The sequence below is a fragment of the Anomaloglossus baeobatrachus genome, chromosome 12 (genome assembly GCF_048569485.1).
Source record: "Anomaloglossus baeobatrachus isolate aAnoBae1 chromosome 12, aAnoBae1.hap1, whole genome shotgun sequence".
Lineage (NCBI taxonomy): Eukaryota > Metazoa > Chordata > Amphibia > Anura > Aromobatidae > Anomaloglossus > Anomaloglossus baeobatrachus.
The window spans coordinates 87,914,323-87,939,636 of NC_134364.1; the positions used below are offsets into that span (position 1 = coordinate 87,914,323).

The following is a 25,314-nucleotide window of genomic DNA, read 5'->3' on the forward strand; positions in this document are numbered from 1 at the left end:
ACTCCTCTCCACTTGAACTCCAAAACTGAACTCAAGCTTAACTGCTTGCTTTCCCGCCCTGGGCTGTCTAGACTCCTAGGTGGGTGTGACGCCCTGGACCCCAGGGGTCACAGGTAATTACACCAGCCACATACACACACACCCCCACCCCCTGTGAGGTCACACACATGTCACCCAAAAGGGAGACCTGATGCCTCCCCCAGGGCAAGTAGAGCACACCAGGTAGGCGGAGTCAGGCAGAAAGACACGCCCACCGAGGAGACTACTGTCCTGGGGCAGGAAGTTCAAACAGACAAAGTTTGGAGTTGACAGTGAGTGGTAGAGGAGCAGCTGTCAGGGACCCGGGTAGGAGCCTGGGTCCCTTAGAGAACGTCAGGCAGGCAAACGGTGGTGGCCGTCTGCAGGAGTACCGGTACAGCAACCGGCGGAACCGTACGGACCGGCATGGGTTGTGGCCCGCCGGTCCCGAACCACACACACACACTACACTGCGGCACGGTGCCCTGCACCCCGACAACAACAACGACCAACTCTTACAGTCATCTCAGTCCCCCACCGGGCCCCGGGACACACCGCCCCTACCCACGGAGGGGCTAACATCTCGGCTGCGGCCGCAACACCGATCCCGGACGAGCCCGTCATTACTTCAGCCCCAGCGGTGGTGCTTCTCCTGTCACCACGACCCGTGGGTGGCGTCACGACCCGTTACATGACCACCATCCTCCCACCGCCTACTCCCCTTAACAAGAGCGACGTGGCCCCCGGCCCGGAGGCGCTCGTGCCACCGACAACCCGAGCCCGGACCTCGAGCGGCTCGGCCCGAGCAAGTGGAGGAAGCGGCCGGGCCCCTCTCAGGGCGGTACACGTGCGTTCCCTTACTACATGGTCCTGCCCACTGGTGTGCCTGTCTCATTCTGAGGGAGGGGGTGACTAGGGTTTCAGGTCGGCTGTGTGTAACCTAGGTGAGGGAAGGTGTTGTGCGGGGGCCTATGTGTGACTACCTGGTTTTGCCAGGGCGTCACATTTTCAATACTTATTTCACTGTATTGAAGACTGAATGATACTGTATAAGAGGGTGATGCTGACATTCTTTTTATGTTCCAACTCATATACTGTATGTGCAGATAAGGGTTTGTTTTTTTAATGAAATGATGCCGATAAGTGAGTAATAGCAAATACTGTGAGTTCCTGTGGACAGGAGTGTCTATATGTTCTGTAGAGGCCTGCACAAAATACGCCCTGTTGCACAGAAATTTGAGAAATGGGAAGGTTGTATGAGCTAGGAACACAAACTGGAAATTCCCTATCTTGCCTGCATGAAAGATATGTAATCTGGTGTCATCTAGTGGTGGTACTAAGTAAATGCAAATCCTGACACTAAATAAAAGGTAAACTCCTACCGAAAAGACAGTTTCTCAGGCGCTTAAGGGATTCCCGGTGTACGTCTGTTACCTGTGATGTTTTTTTTTTCTATCTGTATGTATCACTGGGGCGGTTGTACTGCAATAGTGTAAATCGGGTTTCGGCAACACTAGTTTTTTATTGTTGAGTCTGCCCCCCATGACAAAACCTGGAGTGTATGGTCATAAGATGAGCTCACATGATGAAATGACTGGTGGTGGTTAAAAATACAATTTAGGAAAGTTCTGTGTTCTCCCAGACTTATGAAAGAGTTCACGAATCTCTTGCAAGTCATCGTTCCCTCAATGTTTACTTCAATGTGACTTTGATCCCCAACGTTTAGAGTCACATTTAGGGGGGAGGAATGGGTTGTGGATGGGCCTCAGTCTGAATTGGAGACATGACATGTGAATAGTCAGCAAAATAAATCTTTGCAGCATTATTCACGGCACAGGATATGTTCATATAGCGTTCTACCCTCATGTCAGTGGCTTTGTCGGGGGCTTATGTAGCGGGCCGGGGGTGCGCTGCTCGACCGCGCTCGCGGCTCGGGTCCGGCTGCTGCTGCTGCTCGGTGGCTCGAGCGGTGGGCCGGATCCGGGGACTCGAGCGGGGCTCCTCGCCCGTGAGTGAAAGGGGTTAGTTTGGTTTGGAAATTTGGTTCGTGACGCCACCCATGGGTCGTGGTGAGGTTGGGGCACCACCGTTGCTGGTGACGGGGATCCCGGGAGCGTTGTTAGGGAGCAGCTGGGATGTTTTCCCCTCCGTGGGTAGGGGTTGGTGGTCCCGGGGCCCGGTAAGGTGGAGGGAGGAATGTAGAGTAGGTGAGGTGCAGGGTCGCGGGGGCAGCGCGGTGCCAGAGGGCACGATGGTACTCACTCAGCCAAGAACAGATATAGAGACTCCGGTAAAACAAACGGCTGGATGGACGGGTCCTGCAGCCGGCTGTTGTGATCACTCCCGGATGGTTGGTGGTGGCTGCCTTTCCCTGCACCTGGTGTGTGTCTTCGGTCCCGATGGCTTCCCACCGGTAACCAGCTCCCCAGCTTGGATAGATGCCGGGGGAGCCCCTTTTGCCTGCAGGCTCTGGCCCTGGGAGCTCTAGCTCTGGCGGTAGCTGTCTCTCCCGGTTCGGTTTGGTTGCCTTCAATCGGGTCTTGATTGCTAGGAAACCCCGGCGGTTCCCGTCGCTAATGGATTTAACCAGTTTAACGGCGACTCCCAGCCTGGTCGGGGTCCGCAGGCCCTGCTGGTTTGTGCTGGCCTCTCTTCGCTCCCCGGTTCGGTACCGGTGGGCCACCACCCAGCCCCGGCCCTACGGTTCCGCGTCGATAGGCCACTCCTGCAGACGGCCACCACCGTCTGCCAACCTTGCTGTATGTGCCCGGGCCATGTACCCGGACACGGTCAGTCTGCTCCTCACTTGCCACTTCACTCTCTCTCTAACTGTTCTCTAGCTCTGCCCGAGCTTAACTGCCTTCCTTTCCCGCCTCCAGGACTGTGAACTCCTTAGTGGGTGGGGCCAACCGCCTGGCTCCACCCCACCTGGTGTGGACATCAGCCCCTGGACGGAGGCAACAAGGATTTGTGTGTGCGGCTAATGTGCCTAACCGGGGTGTGGGGTGTGTTGTTGCAGTACCTGTGACGTCCTGGCTTGTCCAGGGCGCCACATTCCCCCTTGGTTAAATACAGACCGTCCGCGGGCTGCCCGTCCATCACCGGTTTTATTTTTGCAACTGAAAAAGATAAATATATGGTAAACGGCAAACATATTAACATAAGCATTTTTCATGAAACTTCCCTTAACGGCAGGCACTTTCTTTAACGTTACTAACGGTACATTTTTATTAACAACACATGGCTTCCGCTCTCTCCCACCCAAACAACCTGGCCCTGATGCTGCCCCTAAGAAAATGGGCAGCACCCCTTGACCCCAGTCCAGTTCCAGGCTGCCCGAGCGGGTACGGGATTTCATACCCTACGGTCTTTTCAGGGGGACCCACGTCCATGGGGAACCCCTGACCCCCGGAGGATGGCCACCGGTCCAGGTGGTGGCCAGGCCCCAGCCTACTCCACTGCGGGCCCTTCCTCCTCCACTGCGGGCCCTTCCTCCAATCTGCCTCTCCGAAGGCGGCAACGGAATTAAGCCAAATATTTACATGCCACAAGTTTGTGGTTGCCCTGCAAGTTCTCGAGCGTGTCCGTAAGCAATTCCTTACGCACGGTGCAAAAGGTCCCCATTGGGACAAGCTTGCCGGCAACGGCCAGTTCAATCACGGTTGACAATCAGGTTACAGTTCGGTTGATTCATTTTGATTTACTTAACAGGTTAACGGTACTGGTGGTCCCAACGGGGACAACGGTGGGACCGCTGCCCACTTAACAGTCCATTCTCAACCGTGGGGCTCAAGTGCCACCTTCACATGGTGCACTGCTCTGGACCCCGATGGTAGCTCGCTGCAGGTGATCTTTCTCCACATACATGCGGGCATGCACATCCGCTTTACACCTTTTTCAGGCAGCGACCTCCCGGCCCAGCTGGCGCTGCTGCCGCTCCCAGTATGGAGCGTCTGCCCGCTCCGTCTCACTCTGTGCGGGGGTCGGGCCCAGCCGGAGCTCCCCTGTGTCGGCTACGACCGGCACCTTCTGCACTGGGGAACCCCGCTGTGTCGTGGCCTGCTCGGCTGCCTTGCAGCGGCAACCCCGTGACGCCTCAGCCGAGGCCTGGATTCTGGGGGTGGCCAGCTTTACCTGCTGGGCTGGCTTCCGGTTGACGGCCACCTCCATCTTGGCCGGGCGAACTGCCGGGGCCGTTGTCATCTGGAGCGCGGCTTCCTCTGGGATCGCTGGTGCGTCCAAGTTGGGATGGGGTACTTTCTGGACGCAGGCGCGACGTGGGGCTGGTACGGGTGTCGGAGCGATGACGGGCTGACTGCTCGCGTCTTCTGCAGGCGGGTCTTTGCAGGCTGGTAGAATGGACTCCGCTGCCGGTGTTAGTGGCAGTGGACCGAGCAGGGGAGCAGCGGCAACCGGTACGGGCGGCGGGGGAGGCGATATAGAGGGCAGGGGCAGACCGGGTCCCTCAGCCGCAGCGGCCGGTCCCTGGGGGACATAGAGGCGTGGGTCGCTTACCCGCTCCTCCACGGTTGCTTCAACTCCGCATGCTCGCACAGCCACAGCCGGTTACTCCACTTCGACTATCCACCGTTCCATCAGGGAATCAGCCTGGGCCTGGATCTTCCGACACATCCTTCCACGTTGGCGTCCAGGAACGTGTTTCGGCAGAGTCCTGGCGTCCCTGCACTCCGCAGCGCTAGTTACATGCCACCATTCTTCACCCGTCCCCCCTTGGTCTTTTCTCAGCACCTCCTCTTCGGGGTGGAGCTTAGGCTTTCGCGCCTCCACTGCTCGAGAAGACGCTCGAGCGAGAAATCTTCGCGCCCAAGATGGTGGCTTCTGAAATTTTTCGGCCGGACACCACCGGCGGGACACAAGGCACACTTCTGCCAGCCGGCAGAACGGTAAGATCCTGTTCGTGACGCCAAGTTGTCGCGGGCGGGGGGGTGCGCTGCTCGACCGCGCTCGTGGCTCGGGTCCGGCTGCTGCTGCTGCTCGGTGGCTCAAGCGGTGGGCCAGATCCGGGGACTTGAGTGGCGCTCCTCGCCCATGAGTGAAAGGGGTTGGTTTGGTTTGGGAATTTGGTTTGTGACGCCACCCACGGGTCGTGGTGAGGTTGGGGCACCACCGCTGCTGGTGACGGGGATCCCGGGAGCGTTGTTAGGAAGCAGCTGGGATGTTTTCCCCTCTGTGGGTAGTGGTTGGTGGTCCCGGGGCCCGGTAAGGTGGAGGGAGGAATGCAGGGTAGGTGAGGTGCAGGGTCGCGGGGGCAGCGCGGTGCCAGAGGGCACGATGGTACTCACTCAGCCAAGAACAGATACAGAGTCTCCGGTAAAACAAACGGCTGCATGGACGGGTCCCGCAGCCGGCTGCTGTGATCACTCCCGGATGGTTGGTGGTGGCTGCCTTTCCCTGCACCTGGTGTGTGTCTTCGGTCCCGATGGCTTCCCACCGGTAACCCGCTCCCCAGCTTGGATAGATGCCGGGGGATCCCCTTTTGCCTGCAGGCTCTGGCCCTGGGAGCTCTGTCTCTCCCGGTTCGGTTTGGACGGTTGCCTTCAATCGGGTCTTGATTGCTAGGAAACCCCGGAGGTTCCCGTCGCTAACGGATTTAACCAGTTTAACGGCGACTCCCAGCCTGGTCGGGGTCCGCAGGCCCTGCCGGTTTGTGCTGGCCTCTCTTTGCTCCCTGGTTCGGTACCGGTGGGCCACCACCCAGCCCCGGCCCTACGGTTCCGCGTCGATAGGCCACTCCTGCAGACGGCCACCACCATCTGCCAACCTTGCTGTATGTGCCCGGGCCACGTACCCGGACACGGTCAGTCTGCTCCTCACTTGCCACTTCACTCTCTCTCTAACTGTTCTCTAGCTCTGCCCGAGCTTAACTGCCTTCCTTTCCCGCCTCCAGGACTGTGAACTCCTCAGTGGGTGGGGCCAACCGCCTGGCTCCACCCCACCTGGTTTGGACATCAGCCCCTGGAGGGAGGCAACAAGGATTTTGTGTGTGCGGCTGATGTGCCTAACCGGGGTGTGGGGTGTGTTGTTGCAGTACCTGTGACATCCTGGCTTGTCCAGGGCGCCACACTTACAGCATTCAAATTTTTACGCTTATTGACTTATGATTCGGATGGAGACATCGTGTGCTCTGTTGGACATAACGATTGGACGTTGACTCCTATCAGAACCAGATCAGAGCTGTGAAATGAATCCACTTGATAGATGACCTGCAGTGTGGATTCTACATCTGTGGCTTGTCAGTTTAGTTGCTAAGTTTCATATTTTGCAATTTATAGGGTAAAAGCACAGACAAATCTACAAACTAACATTAAGGAATAACGTTTGGAACTCCATTCTATGTCTGAACTGGGTGCAAAAAACCTAAAAAACATCACTATGGGGAGATAAGGTATGCACACCAGTGACTATGGAAGGGGAATACATGGAATAGCAGAAACTGCTGTGTGAATACTGACATGAAAAATTCAATAGCTATTTGTAAGAATGAAATGTGAAAAATGGAACCTGCATTACTGCCATGAATATATGAATAAAGAGAAATTTAGCTACTGAATTGATCAATGCAGAAGAGCCCCAACACTACGCCAAAGTATTTCTCTACGTTGGGGTCCCTAGCTTGTGTGTGTCCTCTCATGCAGTTAAAAAAAAAACTTACCGTGTATGGGACGCTGAGACCCAGGCTATATATACAATGTGGATTGGCAATAGGTGTGTAAGGGGAGGGTTCACAAACGAAAAACTACTAACATTAAGGAATAACGTTTGGAACTCCATTCTATGTCTGAACTGGGTGCAAAAAACCTAAAAAACATCACTATGGGGAGATAAGGTATGCACACCAGTGACTATGGAAGGGGAATACATGGAATAGCAGAAACTGCTGTGTGAATACTGACATGAAAAATTCAATAGCTATTTGTAAGAATGAAATGTGAAAAATGGAACCTGCATTACTGCCATGAATATATGAATAAAGAGAAATTTAGCTACTGAATTGATCAATGCAGAAGAGCCCCAACACTACGCCAAAGTATTTCTCTACGTTGGGGTCCCTAGCTTGTGTGTGTCCTCTCATGCAGTTAAAAAAAACTTACCGTGTATGGGACGCTGAGACCCAGGCTATATATACGATGTGGATTGGCAATAGGTGTGTAAGGGGAGGGTTCACAAACGAAAAACTACTAACATTAAGGAATAACGTTTGGAACTCCATTCTATGCCTGAACTGGGTGCAAAAAACCTAAAAAACATCACTATGGGGAGATAAGGTATGCACACCAGTGACTATGGAAGGGGAATACATGGAATAGCAGAAACTGCTGTGTGAATACTGACATGAAAAATTCAATAGCTATTTGTAAGAATGAAATGTGAAAAATGGAACCTGCATTACTGCCATGAATATATGAATAAAGAGAAATTTAGCTACTGAATTGATCAATGCAGAAGAGCCCCAACACTACGCCAAAGTATTTCTCTACGTTGGGGTCCCTAGCTTGTGTGTGTCCTCTCATGCAGTTAAAAAAAACTTACCGTGTATGGGACGCTGAGACCCAGGCTATATATACGATGTGGATTGGCAATAGGTGTGTAAGGGGAGGGTTCACAAACGAAAAACTACTAACATTAAGGAATAACGTTTGGAACTCCATTCTATGTCTGAACTGGGTGCAAAAAACCTAAAAAACATCACTATGGGGAGATAAGGTATGCACACCAGTGACTATGGAAGGGGAATACATGGAATAGCAGAAACTGCTGTGTGAATACTGACATGAAAAATTCAATAGCTATTTGTAAGAATGAAATGTGAAAAATGGAACCTGCATTACTGCCATGAATATATGAATAAAGAGAAATTTAGCTACTGAATTGATCAATGCAGAAGAGCCCCAACACTACGCCAAAGTATTTCTCTACGTTGGGGTCCCTAGCTTGTGTGTGTCCTCTCATGCAGTTAAAAAAAACTTACCGTGTATGGGACGCTGAGACCCAGGCTATATATACGATGTGGATTGGCAATAGGTGTGTAAGGGGAGGGTTCACAAACGAAAAACTACTAACATTAAGGAATAACGTTTGGAACTCCATTCTATGTCTGAACTGGGTGCAAAAAACCTAAAAAACATCACTATGGGGAGATAAGGTATGCACACCAGTGACTATGGAAGGGGAATACATGGAATAGCAGAAACTGCTGTGTGAATACTGACATGAAAAATTCAATAGCTATTTGTAAGAATGAAATGTGAAAAATGGAACCTGCATTACTGCCATGAATATATGAATAAAGAGAAATTTAGCTACTGAATTGATCAATGCAGAAGAGCCCCAACACTACGCCAAAGTATTTCTCTACGTTGGGGTCCCTAGCTTGTGTGTGTCCTCTCATGCAGTTAAAAAAAACTTACCGTGTATGGGACGCTGAGACCCAGGCTATATATACGATGTGGATTGGCAATAGGTGTGTAAGGGGAGGGTTCACAAACGAAAAACTACTAACATTAAGGAATAACGTTTGGAACTCCATTCTATGCCTGAACTGGGTGCAAAAAACCTAAAAAACATCACTATGGGGAGATAAGGTATGCACACCAGTGACTATGGAAGGGGAATACATGGAATAGCAGAAACTGCTGTGTGAATACTGACATGAAAAATTCAATAGCTATTTGTAAGAATGAAATGTGAAAAATGGAACCTGCATTACTGCCATGAATATATGAATAAAGAGAAATTTAGCTACTGAATTGATCAATGCAGAAGAGCCCCAACACTACGCCAAAGTATTTCTCTACGTTGGGGTCCCTAGCTTGTGTGTGTCCTCTCATGCAGTTTAAAAAAACTTACCGTGTATGGGACGCTGAGACCCAGGCTATATATACGATGTGGATTGGCAATAGGTGTGTAAGGGGAGGGTTCACAAACGAAAAACTACTAACATTAAGGAATAACGTTTGGAACTCCATTCTATGTCTGAACTGGGTGCAAAAAACCTAAAAAACATCACTATGGGGAGATAAGGTATGCACACCAGTGACTATGGAAGGGGAATACATGGAATAGCAGAAACTGCTGTGTGAATACTGACATGAAAAATTCAATAGCTATTTGTAAGAATGAAATGTGAAAAATGGAACCTGCATTACTGCCATGAATATATGAATAAAGAGAAATTTAGCTACTGAATTGATCAATGCAGAAGAGCCCCAACACTACGCCAAAGTATTTCTCTACGTTGGGGTCCCTAGCTTGTGTGTGTCCTCTCATGCAGTTAAAAAAAACTTACCGTGTATGGGACGCTGAGACCCAGGCTATATATACGATGTGGATTGGCAATAGGTGTGTAAGGGGAGGGTTCACAAACGAAAAACTACTAACATTAAGGAATAACGTTTGGAACTCCATTCTATGTCTGAACTGGGTGCAAAAAACCTAAAAAACATCACTATGGGGAGATAAGGTATGCACACCAGTGACTATGGAAGGGGAATACATGGAATAGCAGAAACTGCTGTGTGAATACTGACATGAAAAATTCAATAGCTATTTGTAAGAATGAAATGTGAAAAATGGAACCTGCATTACTGCCATGAATATATGAATAAAGAGAAATTTAGCTACTGAATTGATCAATGCAGAAGAGCCCCAACACTACGCCAAAGTATTTCTCTACGTTGGGGTCCCTAGCTTGTGTGTGTCCTCTCATGCAGTTAAAAAAAACTTACCGTGTATGGGACGCTGAGACCCAGGCTATATATACGATGTGGATTGGCAATAGGTGTGTAAGGGGAGGGTTCACAAACGAAAAACTACTAACATTAAGGAATAACGTTTGGAACTCCATTCTATGCCTGAACTGGGTGCAAAAAACCTAAAAAACATCACTATGGGGAGATAAGGTATGCACACCAGTGACTATGGAAGGGGAATACATGGAATAGCAGAAACTGCTGTGTGAATACTGACATGAAAAATTCAATAGCTATTTGTAAGAATGAAATGTGAAAAATGGAACCTGCATTACTGCCATGAATATATGAATAAAGAGAAATTTAGCTACTGAATTGATCAATGCAGAAGAGCCCCAACACTACGCCAAAGTATTTCTCTACGTTGGGGTCCCTAGCTTGTGTGTGTCCTCTCATGCAGTTAAAAAAAACTTACCGTGTATGGGACGCTGAGACCCAGGCTATATATACGATGTGGATTGGCAATAGGTGTGTAAGGGGAGGGTTCACAAACGAAAAACTACTAACATTAAGGAATAACGTTTGGAACTCCATTCTATGTCTGAACTGGGTGCAAAAAACCTAAAAAACATCACTATGGGGAGATAAGGTATGCACACCAGTGACTATGGAAGGGGAATACATGGAATAGCAGAAACTGCTGTGTGAATACTGACATGAAAAATTCAATAGCTATTTGTAAGAATGAAATGTGAAAAATGGAACCTGCATTACTGCCATGAATATATGAATAAAGAGAAATTTAGCTACTGAATTGATCAATGCAGAAGAGCCCCAACACTACGCCAAAGTATTTCTCTACGTTGGGGTCCCTAGCTTGTGTGTGTCCTCTCATGCAGTTAAAAAAAAATTACCGTGTATGGGACGCTGAGACCCAGGCTATATATACGATGTGGATTGGCAATAGGTGTGTAAGGGGAGGGTTCACAAACGAAAAACTACTAACATTAAGGAATAACGTTTGGAACTCCATTCTATGTCTGAACTGGGTGCAAAAAACCTAAAAAACATCACTATGGGGAGATAAGGTATGCACACCAGTGACTATGGAAGGGGAATACATGGAATAGCAGAAACTGCTGTGTGAATACTGACATGAAAAATTCAATAGCTATTTGTAAGAATGAAATGTGAAAAATGGAACCTGCATTACTGCCATGAATATATGAATAAAGAGAAATTTAGCTACTGAATTGATCAATGCAGAAGAGCCCCAACACTACGCCAAAGTATTTCTCTACGTTGGGGTCCCTAGCTTGTGTGTGTCCTCTCATGCAGTTAAAAAAAACTTACCGTGTATGGGACGCTGAGACCCAGGCTATATATACGATGTGGATTGGCAATAGGTGTGTAAGGGGAGGGTTCACAAACGAAAAACTACTAACATTAAGGAATAACGTTTGGAACTCCATTCTATGTCTGAACTGGGTGCAAAAAACCTAAAAAACATCACTATGGGGAGATAAGGTATGCACACCAGTGACTATGGAAGGGGAATACATGGAATAGCAGAAACTGCTGTGTGAATACTGACATGAAAAATTCAATAGCTATTTGTAAGAATGAAATGTGAAAAATGGAACCTGCATTACTGCCATGAATATATGAATAAAGAGAAATTTAGCTACTGAATTGATCAATGCAGAAGAGCCCCAACACTACGCCAAAGTATTTCTCTACGTTGGGGTCCCTAGCTTGTGTGTGTCCTCTCATGCAGTTAAAAAAAACTTACCGTGTATGGGACGCTGAGACCCAGGCTATATATACGATGTGGATTGGCAATAGGTGTGTAAGGGGAGGGTTCACAAACGAAAAACTACTAACATTAAGGAATAACGTTTGGAACTCCATTCTATGTCTGAACTGGGTGCAAAAAACCTAAAAAACATCACTATGGGGAGATAAGGTATGCACACCAGTGACTATGGAAGGGGAATACATGGAATAGCAGAAACTGCTGTGTGAATACTGACATGAAAAATTCAATAGCTATTTGTAAGAATGAAATGTGAAAAATGGAACCTGCATTACTGCCATGAATATATGAATAAAGAGAAATTTAGCTACTGAATTGATCAATGCAGAAGAGCCCCAACACTACGCCAAAGTATTTCTCTACGTTGGGGTCCCTAGCTTGTGTGTGTCCTCTCATGCAGTTAAAAAAAAACTTACCGTGTATGGGACGCTGAGACCCAGGCTATATATACGATGTGGATTGGCAATAGGTGTGTAAGGGGAGGGTTCACAAACGAAAAACTTTTTCGTTTGTGAACCCTCCCCTTACACACCTATTGCCAATCCACATCGTATATATAGCCTGGGTCTCAGCGTCCCATACACGGTAAGTTTTTTTTTTAACTGCATGAGAGGACACACACAAGCTAGGGACCCCAACGTAGAGAAATACTTTGGCGTAGTGTTGGGGCTCTTCTGCATTGATCAATTCAGTAGCTAAATTTCTCTTTATTCATATATTCATGGCAGTAATGCAGGTTCCATTTTTCACATTTCATTCTTACAAATAGCTATTGAATTTTTCATGTCAGTATTCACACAGCAGTTTCTGCTATTCCATGTATTCCCCTTCCATAGTCACTGGTGTGCATACCTTATCTCCCCATAGTGATGTTTTTTAGGTTTTTTGCACCCAGTTCAGACATAGAATGGAGTTCCAAACGTTATTCCTTAATGTTAGTAGTTTTTCGTTTGTGAACCCTCCCCTTACACACCTATTGCCAATCCACATCGTATATATAGCCTGGGTCTCAGCGTCCCATACACGGTAAGTTTTTTTTTAACTGCATGAGAGGACACACACAAGCTAGGGACCCCAACGTAGAGAAATACTTTGGCGTAGTGTTGGGGCTCTTCTGCATTGATCAATTCAGTAGCTAAATTTCTCTTTATTCATATATTCATGGCAGTAATGCAGGTTCCATTTTTCACATTTCATTCTTACAAATAGCTATTGAATTTTTCATGTCAGTATTCACACAGCAGTTTCTGCTATTCCATGTATTCCCCTTCCATAGTCACTGGTGTGCATACCTAAATCTACAAACTAAACCTAATGGATGTATTGTAATAATACAATGGTTGGATTGTGGTAGGTTTTCCTCTGCAGAGCTCTCTCTCATATAATATATTGTCTCCTGACCATCCTCTCGGGTCTTCTTTTTCGCCTACACTTTCTCAATTGGGTCACTTGCTTGCACAGCTACTCTTTCGCTTCTGGCTGTGGCTTAAAGTTATCACCGATCCACAGAATAAGCGAACATTTTAAGACCTGAGAGCTGTGAAGGCGGACCCATGAACGGTGTTTGTTAGTTCACCATTAGAATGGGCTGCTGCGCATCCTCCATTTTCTATACTAGAGTCTGCTATTCTCAGAAACGGGGTACGGTTCCACTTGAGTTTTGCACGGACTAGTGCAACCTGATAAAACATTGGATTGTATTCGCACCAGTGCAAAACTGTGGGGCAGTGTCCATCTGTGATTGATTTCTCATGCCATATCGGCCTGACAAATGAACCACAGCACGCTGCGTTTGTCAGCGATTCTCATCTCACGCACCCCCATACAAGTCTAATGGGTACTTTACACGTTACGACATCGGTAGCAGTGGCTAGCGATGTCGAGTGCGATAGTACCCGCCCCCGTCGCACCTGCGATATGTGGTTATCGCTGCCATAGCGAACATTATCGCTACGGCAGCTTCACACGCACATACCTTGTCGGCGACGTCGCGGTGACCGCCGAACAATCCCTCCTTCAAGGGGGAGGTGCGTTCGGCGTCACAGCGACGTCACTGCGGCGTCACTAAGCGGCCGCCCAATAGAAGCGGAGGGGCGGAGATGAGCGGGACGTAAACATCCCGCCCACCTTCTTCCTTCCGCATTGACAGTGGACGCAGGTAAGGAGATGTTCGTCGTCCTTGTGACTTCACACATAGCGATGTGTGGTGCTGAAGGTACGACAAACAACATCGTACCTGCAGCAGGAGCGACATTATTAAAATGAACGACTTGACACAGATCAGCGATTTTTGACTGTTTTCCCCTCGTTCATCGTCGCTCCTAGGATTTACACATTGCGATGTCGCTACCGGCGCGCTACCGGTGCGTCACAACAACCGCGATATATCGGTAGCGATGTCGCAACGTGTAAAGTACCCCTTAGGCTCAGAAACTATTTAGGGGTCTCTCAACATCGTCTTAGGTCGCTAAGTCAATAGCCCTTTCACAAGCCCAGCTAGTGGTCTTCCTCTGTAACACCCAACATGCTCACACATCTGTTTTCTTATGGGGTCCCCTATATTTTAATACCCAGCCTCCCCACAAACATGGCACCCAAGGCCATCTCTCCCTTTTGAATACAAGGAAGTGCAAACATGCCGAACTCAAAAAAGAGAAAGCAACCTTATGGCGACCACCTCAATGTATTTCAAAGGGCATAAAAAGAATAATATGATGTCATAATGTCATATACCGCTATATACATGAACTAGCTGTGCACATCACTCTCTGACTGGAAGAATAACATGTTATATGTCAATAAACACTCCACATTCTTAAATCCTCAGCCCACGGTAAGTCAGTGTCTCACAGCAAAACCAGTCTCATTCCATGACGTGGGATTAGTCAGTGAGGCTCTGCCCTTCATAGTAAATGCTTACCATATTTCTATGGAAAAAATAACAATCAATCTGTGGATTTTCCTGTTTGGGATTTGCTGACGGGAGTATAACAGGACCAGCATTGTGGATGAGAATGTGCAAACTAACATCCACGCTCTAAACGGAGCTGTAGAGCGGAAATACCACAGTGCGCGCTGATTCACAATCTCATCTACACGGCAACCATCATTTTTCGCTCGAGTTGTGGACTTTAATATCTATAGTGTGTTAATTCACTGCAGATTACAAAGGTAGAAAATCCACAACAAAATCTGCATTATTATCTAAAAGTAAAGATTAACTGAGGAAAAATCTACTAGTATGTGCAAACATATGCTAAAGAAGGGAAGGTGCTGGCTTTCTGCAACAATGTTCCTGTTTCGTTGTGGGATTTTTGCTGAGAAAAGTCCTGTGTGAACGTACAACAAAGACGGTCTACTTTCACACATGCGTTGAACGGCATCCATCACAGTGCGTTGTGTGACGCATGTGACGGATGCATTGTAAATAGTGTCATAATATAGGCAATGGATTCCTGTGAAATAATGCGTTCCGTTATAGCCGAGAGAGAGAGAGAGAGAGAGTGAGCCCTCATCATCACTGCACACATTGGCACTACCGTATCCATCATCACTGCACACACTGGCACTACCGTATCCATCATCACTGCACACACTGGCACTACCGCACCCTTCATCACCGCACACACGCAGGCACTACCGCACCCATCATCCCCGCACACACCCAGGCACTACCGCACCCATCATCACCGCACACACTCCAACACTACTGCACCCATCATCACCGCACATGCAGGCACTTCCGCACCCATCATCACCGCACACACACAGGCATTACCTCAGTGACATTCCCGCTGACAGCGCGACTCCCTTCAGTTGCTGCGTGGAGCTCACAGGAGCGGCGGTGTTCTACTGCCGCTCCTGTCAGCTTCATGTAGTAGAGCTGGATGCGTCGCGGGACCTCGTGTGGATTACGCCGGACCTGGAGGGGTATTTGGGGATTTTAATAAAGTGGTGAAAGAGGGTGTTTATTTGTCTTTTATTCCAAATAAAGTATTTTTTCGGGTGTATGTGTTTATTTACTTTCACTTTCAGGTTAATCATGGAATGTGACTCATAGACACCTGCCATGATTAACCTAGGACTTAGTGGCAGCTATGGGCTTTGCCACCACACCAGGGCAATTCGGGATGAGCCGGGTAGAGTCCTGGGACTGTTGCATCTAATGGATGCGGCAATTCCGGGCGGCTGCTAACTGATATTTTTAGGCTGGGGGGCTCCCCATAACGTGGGGCTCCCCATCCTGAGAATACCAGCCTTCAGCCGTGTGGCTTTACCTTGACTGGTATCAAAATTGGGGGGGGACTGCACATCGTTTTTTTAATTATTTATTGTACTGCACGATATAGACCCACCCACCGGCGGCTGTGATTGGTTGCAGTGAGACAGCTGTCACTCAGCGTGGGGGTGTGTCTGACTGCAACCAATCATAAGCGCCGGTGGGCGAGGGAAGCAGTGAATACTAGATGGAATAATGAGTGGCCGGCATTTTCAAAAGCAGGAGAAGCCGCTAGAGGAGTGTGACAGCTGTGCAGCGCCACGCCGGTGATCGGTGAGCATGAGAGAGGGGGTGAAAGCGGGGAGAGAGGCCAGGAGTGATTTTAAACGATTTAGATCGTTCTGCTGGACATGCTGAGCATGCTCAGTAGAACGTGATGGAATCCGTCAGCGGATTCCGCTGCTTAGTGCATTGCGGCGGAATCCGCCCCCATAGACAATCATTAGACACCTTTTCTAACGGAATCCGTCAAAGTGCGTTATTTTAACGACCAAAAAAAACGCTACATGCAGCATTCCCTCTGCCCGACGCTGCATCAAAATAACGACGCAGAATCGTCCAGCGGATGCAACGCAGACACTTGCGTTACGGTGCGTCGTCAATACAAGTCTATGGAGAATAGCGCAGTGCATTAACGGACTGCGCTATTCTCCATAGCGGCGAATTGCGCTGAACGCAAGTGTGAAAGCGGCCTTATTTGTGAGTCTGTCCAGTTGTGCAGTCCTGAATTGAGGCGTTATCTATGTAGATTCTTTTCCTTGTTATGGATCAGAGGGTTCGTAGTGTATAATAGTATTGTTGTAATTTTTGTTCTGTCCTTTCAGTAAAGGGTGCTTTACACACTGCAACATCGCTACCGATATATCGTCGGGGTCACGTACGGCGCCGTTACCGACATTGCAGCGTGTGACACCAAAGAGCGACGATCAACGATCGCAAAATCGTTCAAAAATGGTGATCGTTGATGTACCGCCCCGGGGCTCGGCCGCAGCCGAGCCGCTCGGATCCGGGCTCGTCGTTGGGTGGCTCAAGCTCCTCTGGACCCGGGGGTCACGTCGCTCTGAAGGGAGGCTGGCGGTACGTGAGGGGTTTCAGTGGGGAGATTCACGGCCGGAGCCGCGGTTTTGGGTTTAAGTTCGTGACGCCACCCACGGGTCGTGGTGAGTGTGGACACCACTGCTGACGTTGACTAGGCTCCCGGGGACGGTGTTGCGCAGCCAGGTGTTGACCCCTCCGTGGGTAGGGGGTTGATGGTCCCGAGGCCCGGTTGTTTCAGTTAGGATGTGGGGATGCGGGCATGTTGGTGCGCGGCCCGAGGGCACTGTTGTACTCACTATGACAGATACACCGGAGTCTCTGGTAAACCAAAAAGATGGTGGTCGGTGCCCGCAGCCGGCTGCATCTGGTCCCCCACCTGGTTTGGTGGTCCCCGCCTTTCTCCTGCACCTCGTTTTGTAGACTTTGACTGCCTGCGCTTCCGCGACGGGAGTCCGCTCCCCAGCTTTGTGTGTGTGTCGGGAGAGCCCGTTTACCCAAGATGCTGGCCCGTGGAATCTCTCTGCCTGAGCGTTGGCTTTCTATCCCCCCTCGTTGGGCTGCTGTCTTCAGTCAAGACTTGGGTGGGAAAGAACCTAAGGTCCAGACCCCAATCAGTTAATTTGACTCGGTTCAGTGTTTTCTGGGCCTCGTTCTGGGTCTGAGTACCGCCCTCTGTGCTCCGGTTTCCAGTTGGTTCCCCGGTTTGGTACTGGCGGGCCACTACCCTGTCCCGGTCCCTTACAGTTCCACCAGCCGTCTTCCCGGCTCCTGCAGGCGGCAACCACCGTCTGCCTCCTGGCCACAGGGTGTCCGGGCTACGACCCAGATCCCCGACAGATGTTTTACTCCTCTCAACTCCTCTCTCTTTCACCTCCAAAACTCAAGTTGCTTGCTTTTCCCGCCTCAGGCTATCCGAACTCCTCGGTGGGTGTGGCCAACCGCCTGGCTCCGCCCCCAGGTGTGAACGTCAAGACCTGAGAGGGGAGACTCGGGGTTTTTAGGTTGGCTGCTGTTACCTTTTTAGGGGACTGGTGTTTGTGCAAGGGCCTGTCTGTGACTACCTGGCTAGTCCAGAGCATCACAGTTGACACATCGCTCCTTTCCTTAATATCGCTGCTGCTGCTGCAGGTACGATGTTGTTCGTCGTTCCTGCGGCAGCACATATCGCTATGTGTGACACTGCAGGAACGACGAACATCTCCTTACCTGCGTCCACCGGCAATGTGGAAGGAAGGAGGTGAGCGGCATGTTCTGGCCGCTCATCTCCGCCCCTCCGCTTCTATTGGCCGGCCGCTTAGTTACGCCGCAGTGACGCCGAACGCACCTCCCCCTTGAAGGAGGGATTGTTTGGCGGTGACAGCGACGTTGCTGACAAGATATGTGCGTGTGACGCTGCCATAGCGATATTTGCTACAGCAGCGATCACCAAATGTCGCATGAACGACGGGGGCGGGTGCTATCGCTAGCGATGTCGCAGCGGGTAAAGCACCCTTAAGTGTCTTCCTTTGTGTTTCAAATTCCCCCTGGATTTTACTCTCTATGCTGTAAGTCTGAGAATATAATATCTTCTTCTCGAAAAATGACTAATCTGGTAAGTAATAGGTTAAAAAAATCACCTCCATGTTGTGTAACTTAGCCCATCCCTGCAATCAGCATACACAAGGGCGTCCCTCGGGGCGATTGTCAGGGTACTGCTGTGTACGGGCCACAGCGATGTCACAGCGCCCCTCCTGGCCATCCCGACACATACAACGGCACAAAAGTTGGAGGTCAAGAAGTGGTGTCCTATGTGGGATGCACAGTCCTAAAGTGAATGGTCCTCATGTCACAGAGCAGGGACTTCTGGGACATTCAGGTCCATTTGGTGGGAGGGATCCAGCGAATGTGTCACTGTAGTATGACGGCAGGTGTCCGCACACAGACTCCCTGCCCCCTACATAGGAAAGCCAGGAAAGGGTTCACCTCTACTAATGTGACTGCAGAGCTCGTGTGCCATCCACCTGTATGCCAGGCAGGATCATCGAGGAGGGCATGGCTGCTATAAGGAAGTGGAACTTATTCGCAAAGCAGACATACAGCCCAGCAGCGGTGAGTACGGGAGAGGTGGCATGAGGCTACAGGGAGGGCGAGGAGTATGACATAAAGGGGCGCTAGGGTAGTACAGGCAGGGGGCCAGAGACGCCTTGTAAGGCCTCTTTCACACATCAGTTTTTTCTCTTCAGTCACAATCCGTCTTGTGAATAGCGTAGAATAGAATCTGGCTCAACAATAAGTATATGGGTACTTTCACACCTGCGTTTTTTCCCTTCCGTCACAATCCGCCCTTTTGGAAAACAGCGGAATCCATTAATGGATTCCGCTGTTTCCCATAGACTTCTATGGATGACGGATTGTACCAAAAGTACCTGCGTTGCTTCCCCCGGGCAGAAGGAACGCAGCATGTAACGTTTTTTGAGCGACGGAATCCTCTATTTTTCACTGCGCATGCTCATCTTTTTTTTTTTTTTATTTTAATCACAGAAACTTTATTTTGTCTTTCGGTGGCCGAACTTTCAGCTGAGCGCCCGGCCGCCGGCATGTGAGAGCGCTCAGCTGATCACCTGGCCGCCGGCATGTGAGAGCTCTCAGCTGATTGCCTGGCCGCCGGCATGTGAGACCGCTCAGCTGATCGCCTGGCCGCCGGCATGTGAGAGCGCTCAGCTGATTGCCTGGCCGCCGGCATGTGAGAGCTCTCAGCTGATCACCTGGCCGCCGGCATGTGAGAGCTCTCAGCTGATTGCCTGGCCGCCGGCATGTGAGACCGCTCAGCTGATCGCCTGGCCGCCGGCATGTGAGAGCGCTCAGCTGATCGCCTGGCCGCCGGCATGTGAGAGCGCTCAGCTGATCGCCCGGCCGCCGGCATGTGAGAGCTCTCAGCTGATCGCCTGGCCGCCGGCATGTGAGAGCGCTCAGCTGATCGCCTGGCCGCCGGCATGTGAGAGCGCTCAGCTGATCGCCTGGCCGCCGGCATGTGAGAGCTCTCAGCTGATCGCCTGGCCGCCGGCATGTGAGAGCGCTCAGCTGATCGCCTGGCCGCCGGCATGTGAGAGCGCTCAGCTGATCGCCTGGCCGCCGGCATGTGAGAGCGCTCAGCTGATCGCCTGGCCGCCGGCATGTGAGAGCTCTCAGCTGATCGCCTGGCCGCCGGCATGTGAGAGCGCTCAGCTGATCGCCTGGCCGCCGGCATGTGAGAGCGCTCAGCTGATCGCCTGGCCGCCGGCATGTGAGAGCGCTCAGCTGATCGCCTGGCCGCCGGCATGTGAGAGCTCTCAGCTGAGCGCCCGGCCGCCGGCATGTGAAAGCGCTCAGCTGATCGCTCGGCCGCTGGCATGTGAAAGCGCTCAGCTGATCGCTCGGCCGCTGGCATGTGAAAGCGCTCAGCTGATCGCTCGGCCGCTGGCATGTGAAAGCGCTCAGCTGATCGCCTGGCCGCTGGCATGTGAAAGCGCTCAGCTGATCGCCTGGCCACTGGCATGTGAAAGCGCTCAGCTGATCGCCTGGCTGCCGGCATGTGAGAGCACTCAGCTGATCGCCCGGCCGCCGGCATGTGAGAGCTCTCAGCTGATCGCCTGGCCGCCGGCATGTGAGAGCACTCAGCTGATCGCCTGGCCGCCGGCATGTGAGAGCGCTCAGCTGATCGCCTGGCCGCCGGCATGTGAGAGCGCTCAGCTGATCGCCTGGCCGCCGGCATGTGAGAGCTCTCAGCTGAGCGCCCGGCCGCCAGCATGTGAAAGCGCTCAGCTGATCGCTCGGCCGCTGGCATGTGAAAGCGCTCAGCTGATCGCTCGGCCGCTGGCATGTGAAAGCGCTCAGCTGATCGCCTGGCCGCTGGCATGTGAAAGCGCTCAGCTGATCGCCTGGCCGCTGGCATGTGAGAGCGCTCAGCTGATCGCCTGGCCGCTGGCATGTGAGAGCGCTCAGCTGATCGCCTGGCCGCTGGCATGTGAGAGCGCTCAGCTGATTGCCTGGCCGCTAGCATGTGAGAGCGCTCAGCTGATCGCTCGGCCGCTGGCATGTGAGAGCGCTCAGCTGATCGCCTGGCCGCTGGCATGTGAGAGCGCTCAGCTGATCGCCTGGCCGCTGGCATGTGAGAGAGCGCTCAGCTGATCGCCTGGCCGCTGGCATGTGAGAGCGCTCAGCTGATCGCCTGGCCGCTGGCATGTGAGAGCGCTCAGCTGATCGCCTGGCCGCTGGCATGTGAGAGCGCTCAGCTGATCGCCTGGCCGCTGGCATGTGAGAGCGCTCAGCTGATCGTTCACTATAGTCTGCTGCCGGTAAAACTGTAAAGAAGAAAAAAAAAAAAAAAAGCTTTCCATTGTTTTGTATGATCCGTTGCATCCGTTGTGCCATTATATGCAACGCATCCGTTGCATCCGTCACACAACGCAATGCTACGGATGCCATTCAACACAAGTGTGAAACTAGCCTAAGTTGGTGCCATTGAGGAAAAATCAGCAGTAGTAAAAAATGATATGCTCGGGCACAGATATGCAACCAAAGAGAAAAAGAGATTGTGTATTTCTTTTGATCTGCTTTATTCGTGCAAAGGTTCGAAACAAAAATTTCTTATCCGTCTTGTGAGTGATGGAACGGATCCGACGCAGATTGTGTTTAGAGTGATGCGACGGATGCTGTAAAAAAACGGATCTGTTGTATTCCCGGGGCGAGGAGAGAGCTTGAGAGAGATTTGTTCAGCCAGACACTGTTTTATCCCAGCTGAGCCTGCTCTGTAAAAAACGAAACCGTCGCTGGATTCCGTCATAGGACAGATCCTGCGCCCATAGGCTACATGCGCACGCTGCACCTTTTTGTGTTCACAAAATGCAGCCAAAACTGCACCTTGTCAGAGAGAGCCTGGAAATGTCACAAAAAATGCTTCTAATTGTAGGTGCGTTTTTGCTGCGTTTTTGTGACAAATGTTGACAAAGACGCAGGAAGAATGAACATGCTGCATTTTTTTTGGCCCAAACTTTTGACAAATAAAACACTGACAAATAAACTGCACTGTGCGCAAATCTGACTTCTCATAGACTTTGCTGGGAAGTCAGATGTCAGAAAGTTCTGACAAAACTGCAGCCAAAAAACGCAGCGTGCGCATGTAGCCATAGGTTTCCACTCTAAAAGACGACGGACAACGACGGATCCAGTGTCAAAAAAAACGTTTTTCTGGACGTCGCTTCTGTCGGCCGCAAACACATTTTTCGAGGGATCCGTCGTACGACGGATGCAACATCAGGCCATCCGTCACAATCCAGCGCTGGATCCGTTTTTTTCACATTTTGACGGATTGCAACTGATGGCAAAAAAATGATGTGTGAAAGGGGCCTAACACTTCTAACTTATCAGCTAGGAGAGGACCACCGGAATGTTCTACACCGAGATGAATGTCAGTAAGTTTCGGCTACAGATCCCCAGTGCTGAGAACCTTCTGTCACCGTCCTCAGACGCATTTTGAGACCCATTTTGGGATTACCGTCCCTTTCACCCTTTCATACATTCAACATCAGTACAATAACCAGATGCAGTGGATGATGGCCATTCTGAGAGAAAATGGTGGGCTGCTTTTTTGACACCAAACAATGAATTGGATCATCCAACAACTAATGGAAAGACTTCAAAACTGTCGCCAAGAAAAGGGGAGGAGTTACACATGTCCGCCGAAATTGAGAGGCCTCAGTGCTTGATACATTTTAATGGTGAGCTGAATAGATAGATTTTGTGGAAATGTTTTGATTGTTTTTCTTGGTTGACACCAAACAATGAATTGAACCCCAAATAAAGATAATCCGACAACCCATGGAAAAAATCTTCAAAACTGCTGCCCAGAAAATGGGAGATGTTACACATGGCCACTGAAATTGAAAGTCCTTAGTGGTTGATACCTTTTAAAGGCGAACTGAATAGATGTGACATATTTCCAGACTCCTCCGGCCTCTTCTTCAGGCGTCAGTATAACACAATGTTCGGTGAATCACATACTTTTACACAACGGTACACAGGAATAGTACAGCAATAATACAAGTAATGTGAAGCAGGACTATCCGCATGGGAAGGGGCAATTCGTAGATAAGGAGAATAAACGTCTAAAGGGGGCTTTACACGCTATGACATCGCTAATGCAAACTCGTTGGGGTCACGGAATTGGTGACGCACATCCGGCCGCATTAGCGATGCCGTTGCGTGTGACAGCTATGAGCAATTTTGCATCATCGCAAAAACGTGCAAAATCGCTCATCGGTGACATGGGGGTCCATTCTCAAATATCGTTACTGCAGCAGTAACGAGGTTGTTCCTCCTTCCTGCGGCAGCACACATCGCTCCGTGTGACACCACAGAAACGAGGAACCTCTCCTTACCTGCCTCCCGACCACAATGCGGAAGGAAAGAGGTGGGCGGGATGTTACGTCCCGCTCATCTCCGCCCCCCCGCTTCTATTGGGCGGCGGTTCAGTGACGCAGCTGTGACGCTGAACGAACCGCCCCCTTAGAAAGGAGGCGGTTCGCCGGTCACAGCGACGTCGCTAGGCAGGTAAGTAGTGTGACGGGTCTGGGCGATGTTGTGCAGCACGGGCTGCGATTTGCCCGTGTCGCACAACAGATGAGGGCGGGTAAAGCTGCCTTTAGGCTATATGCGAACGCTGCAGTTTTTTCTGCACACAAACTGCAATCAAAACTGCACCTTGTCACAGAGAGCCTAGAATTGTAAAAAAAAAAATCCCACTTGTAATGTAGGTGCGTTTTTGATGCGTTTTTGGTGCATTTTTGTTAATGTGTTTTTAAAGGAGAAACAAAATATGATAGGATAGGATAATTGGTAGATCACTAGAATAGAAGGATAGATAGTTAAAATAGATAGAAAGAATAGATAGATAGTTGGGTAGATAGATAGACACATAGTTAGAAAGATCATATAGAATAGATAGAAAGAAATAACAGAATAGCTTGATAAAGGGATAACTAGCTTGATCAGCTGTTTTATTTAATTTTTTAGGGTAAAAAAATGACATGGGGTCCCCCCCATTTTTCAGATCCAGCACAGAAACAGCAGCAGCTGCAGGCTGCAACCCTCGGCTATCTGATGTACTTTGGCTGATTATGAAAAATACAAGGGATCCCGCGTTTATTTTTTTTAAGTATCTGATTTATTTAAAAAAAATTAAATAAATAAATGACGTGGGGTGCCCCCCATTTTTTTTAAACCAGCCAAGGTACAGCAGACAACTAGGGGCTGGTATTATTGGGGTGGGAAGGGTAATTATTATTTTGCCCTTTCCAGCCTAATTATAGCAGCCCACAGCCGCCCCAGAAGTGGCGCATCCATAAGATGTGCTAATTCTGGTGCTGGACCCAGCTCTTTCCGATTGCCCTGATGCGGTGGCAATCAGGGTAATAATGAGTTAATTGCAGCCTATAGCTGCCACTAAGTCCTAGATTCATGATGCAAGTCATCTATTAGACCCTGCCCCTATCACTAATCTGTAATTGAATGTAAATAAACAGAAACAGCTGAAAAATTCTTTATTTGGAATAAAATACAAAAAGCCCCCTCTTTCACCAGTTTATTAACCCCCAAATATTTCTGCAGGTCTGACATAATCAACACGAGGTTCCACGGTGATTCAGCTCTACTACATCTCTGTCCTGTCACAGTGAGCATCATAGAATATGACTGCCAGTTGTGAGTGTAGACAGCCGCGCGATCAGAATGAACTTGGGTGAGCCCCTGATGTCACAGCTGTGGGTCCCGCAGTATGGCGTGTGTCGCAGCAGTGACGTCACAGGTTCACCGCTGTGAGGTTCAGGCCATGACTGAAGTGAGCCGCGTGATCAGCGGTGACATCACTCAGGTGAGTCCTCCACCTGCGGCTCACTTCAATCGCAGCCTGATTTGCGGTCACAGGTGGAGGAATCCTATGTCATGCACACTGGCCGGCATTGAGGTTCTGCGCAGGTGCACTTTGGTCTGCCCTGAGCAGGGCAGATCAAAGTATTGTAGTGCGCCTGTGAAGAAGGAGGACAAAGATGGCTGAAAGAGGAGGCGCTAGACCTGGAGGACGGAGACACCCATCCGACCAGTGTTCACCGCACCGCCCTTTAGGTGAGTATTATAAAGTGATTTTTATATTCTACACAGCGGCCTGGACTCTTGTTAAACTGCAGTATATAAGAGTTCACTGGTGGTGGCCGCAGCTTATAGTCACCAAATCTAGTAACTGGTTCCCTTTAATTGGTGTAGAAGACAGCAACTAATCCTCACAACTGGTCTTGGCAGCTAATCACATCACATTTTTTTTATATACAATATGCAACCTTTCTGGTTTTGTGGGAAACTGAGCTATTGTTTTAACTTGGTATGAGTTCTTACCATCTTCCTAACATGTTTACCCAAGTGTCAGTGCCAGCATCCTCTACCCC

The 25,314-nt window shown here is 49.9% G+C and overlaps 1 protein-coding gene across 3 annotated transcripts in view; it reads left to right on the plus strand.

Annotated features, from left to right (window-relative positions):
* ANKRD35 (ankyrin repeat domain 35) overlaps positions 1–25,314 on the plus strand; it is a 173,892-nt gene that overhangs the window by 65,317 nt on the left and 83,261 nt on the right. For 2 of the 3 annotated variants that reach the window (XM_075329578.1, XM_075329579.1), the window contains exon 1: positions 18,730–18,949. The exons of the other annotated variant lie outside the window; for it this stretch is intronic. In XM_075329578.1, coding sequence (XP_075185693.1) covers positions 18,866–18,949 — 84 coding nt within the window. In that variant the 5' untranslated portion in view covers positions 18,730–18,865. Of the gene's footprint in view, positions 1–18,729; positions 18,950–25,314 lie in introns of those variants that run through there. 3 annotated transcript variants of the gene reach the window in all.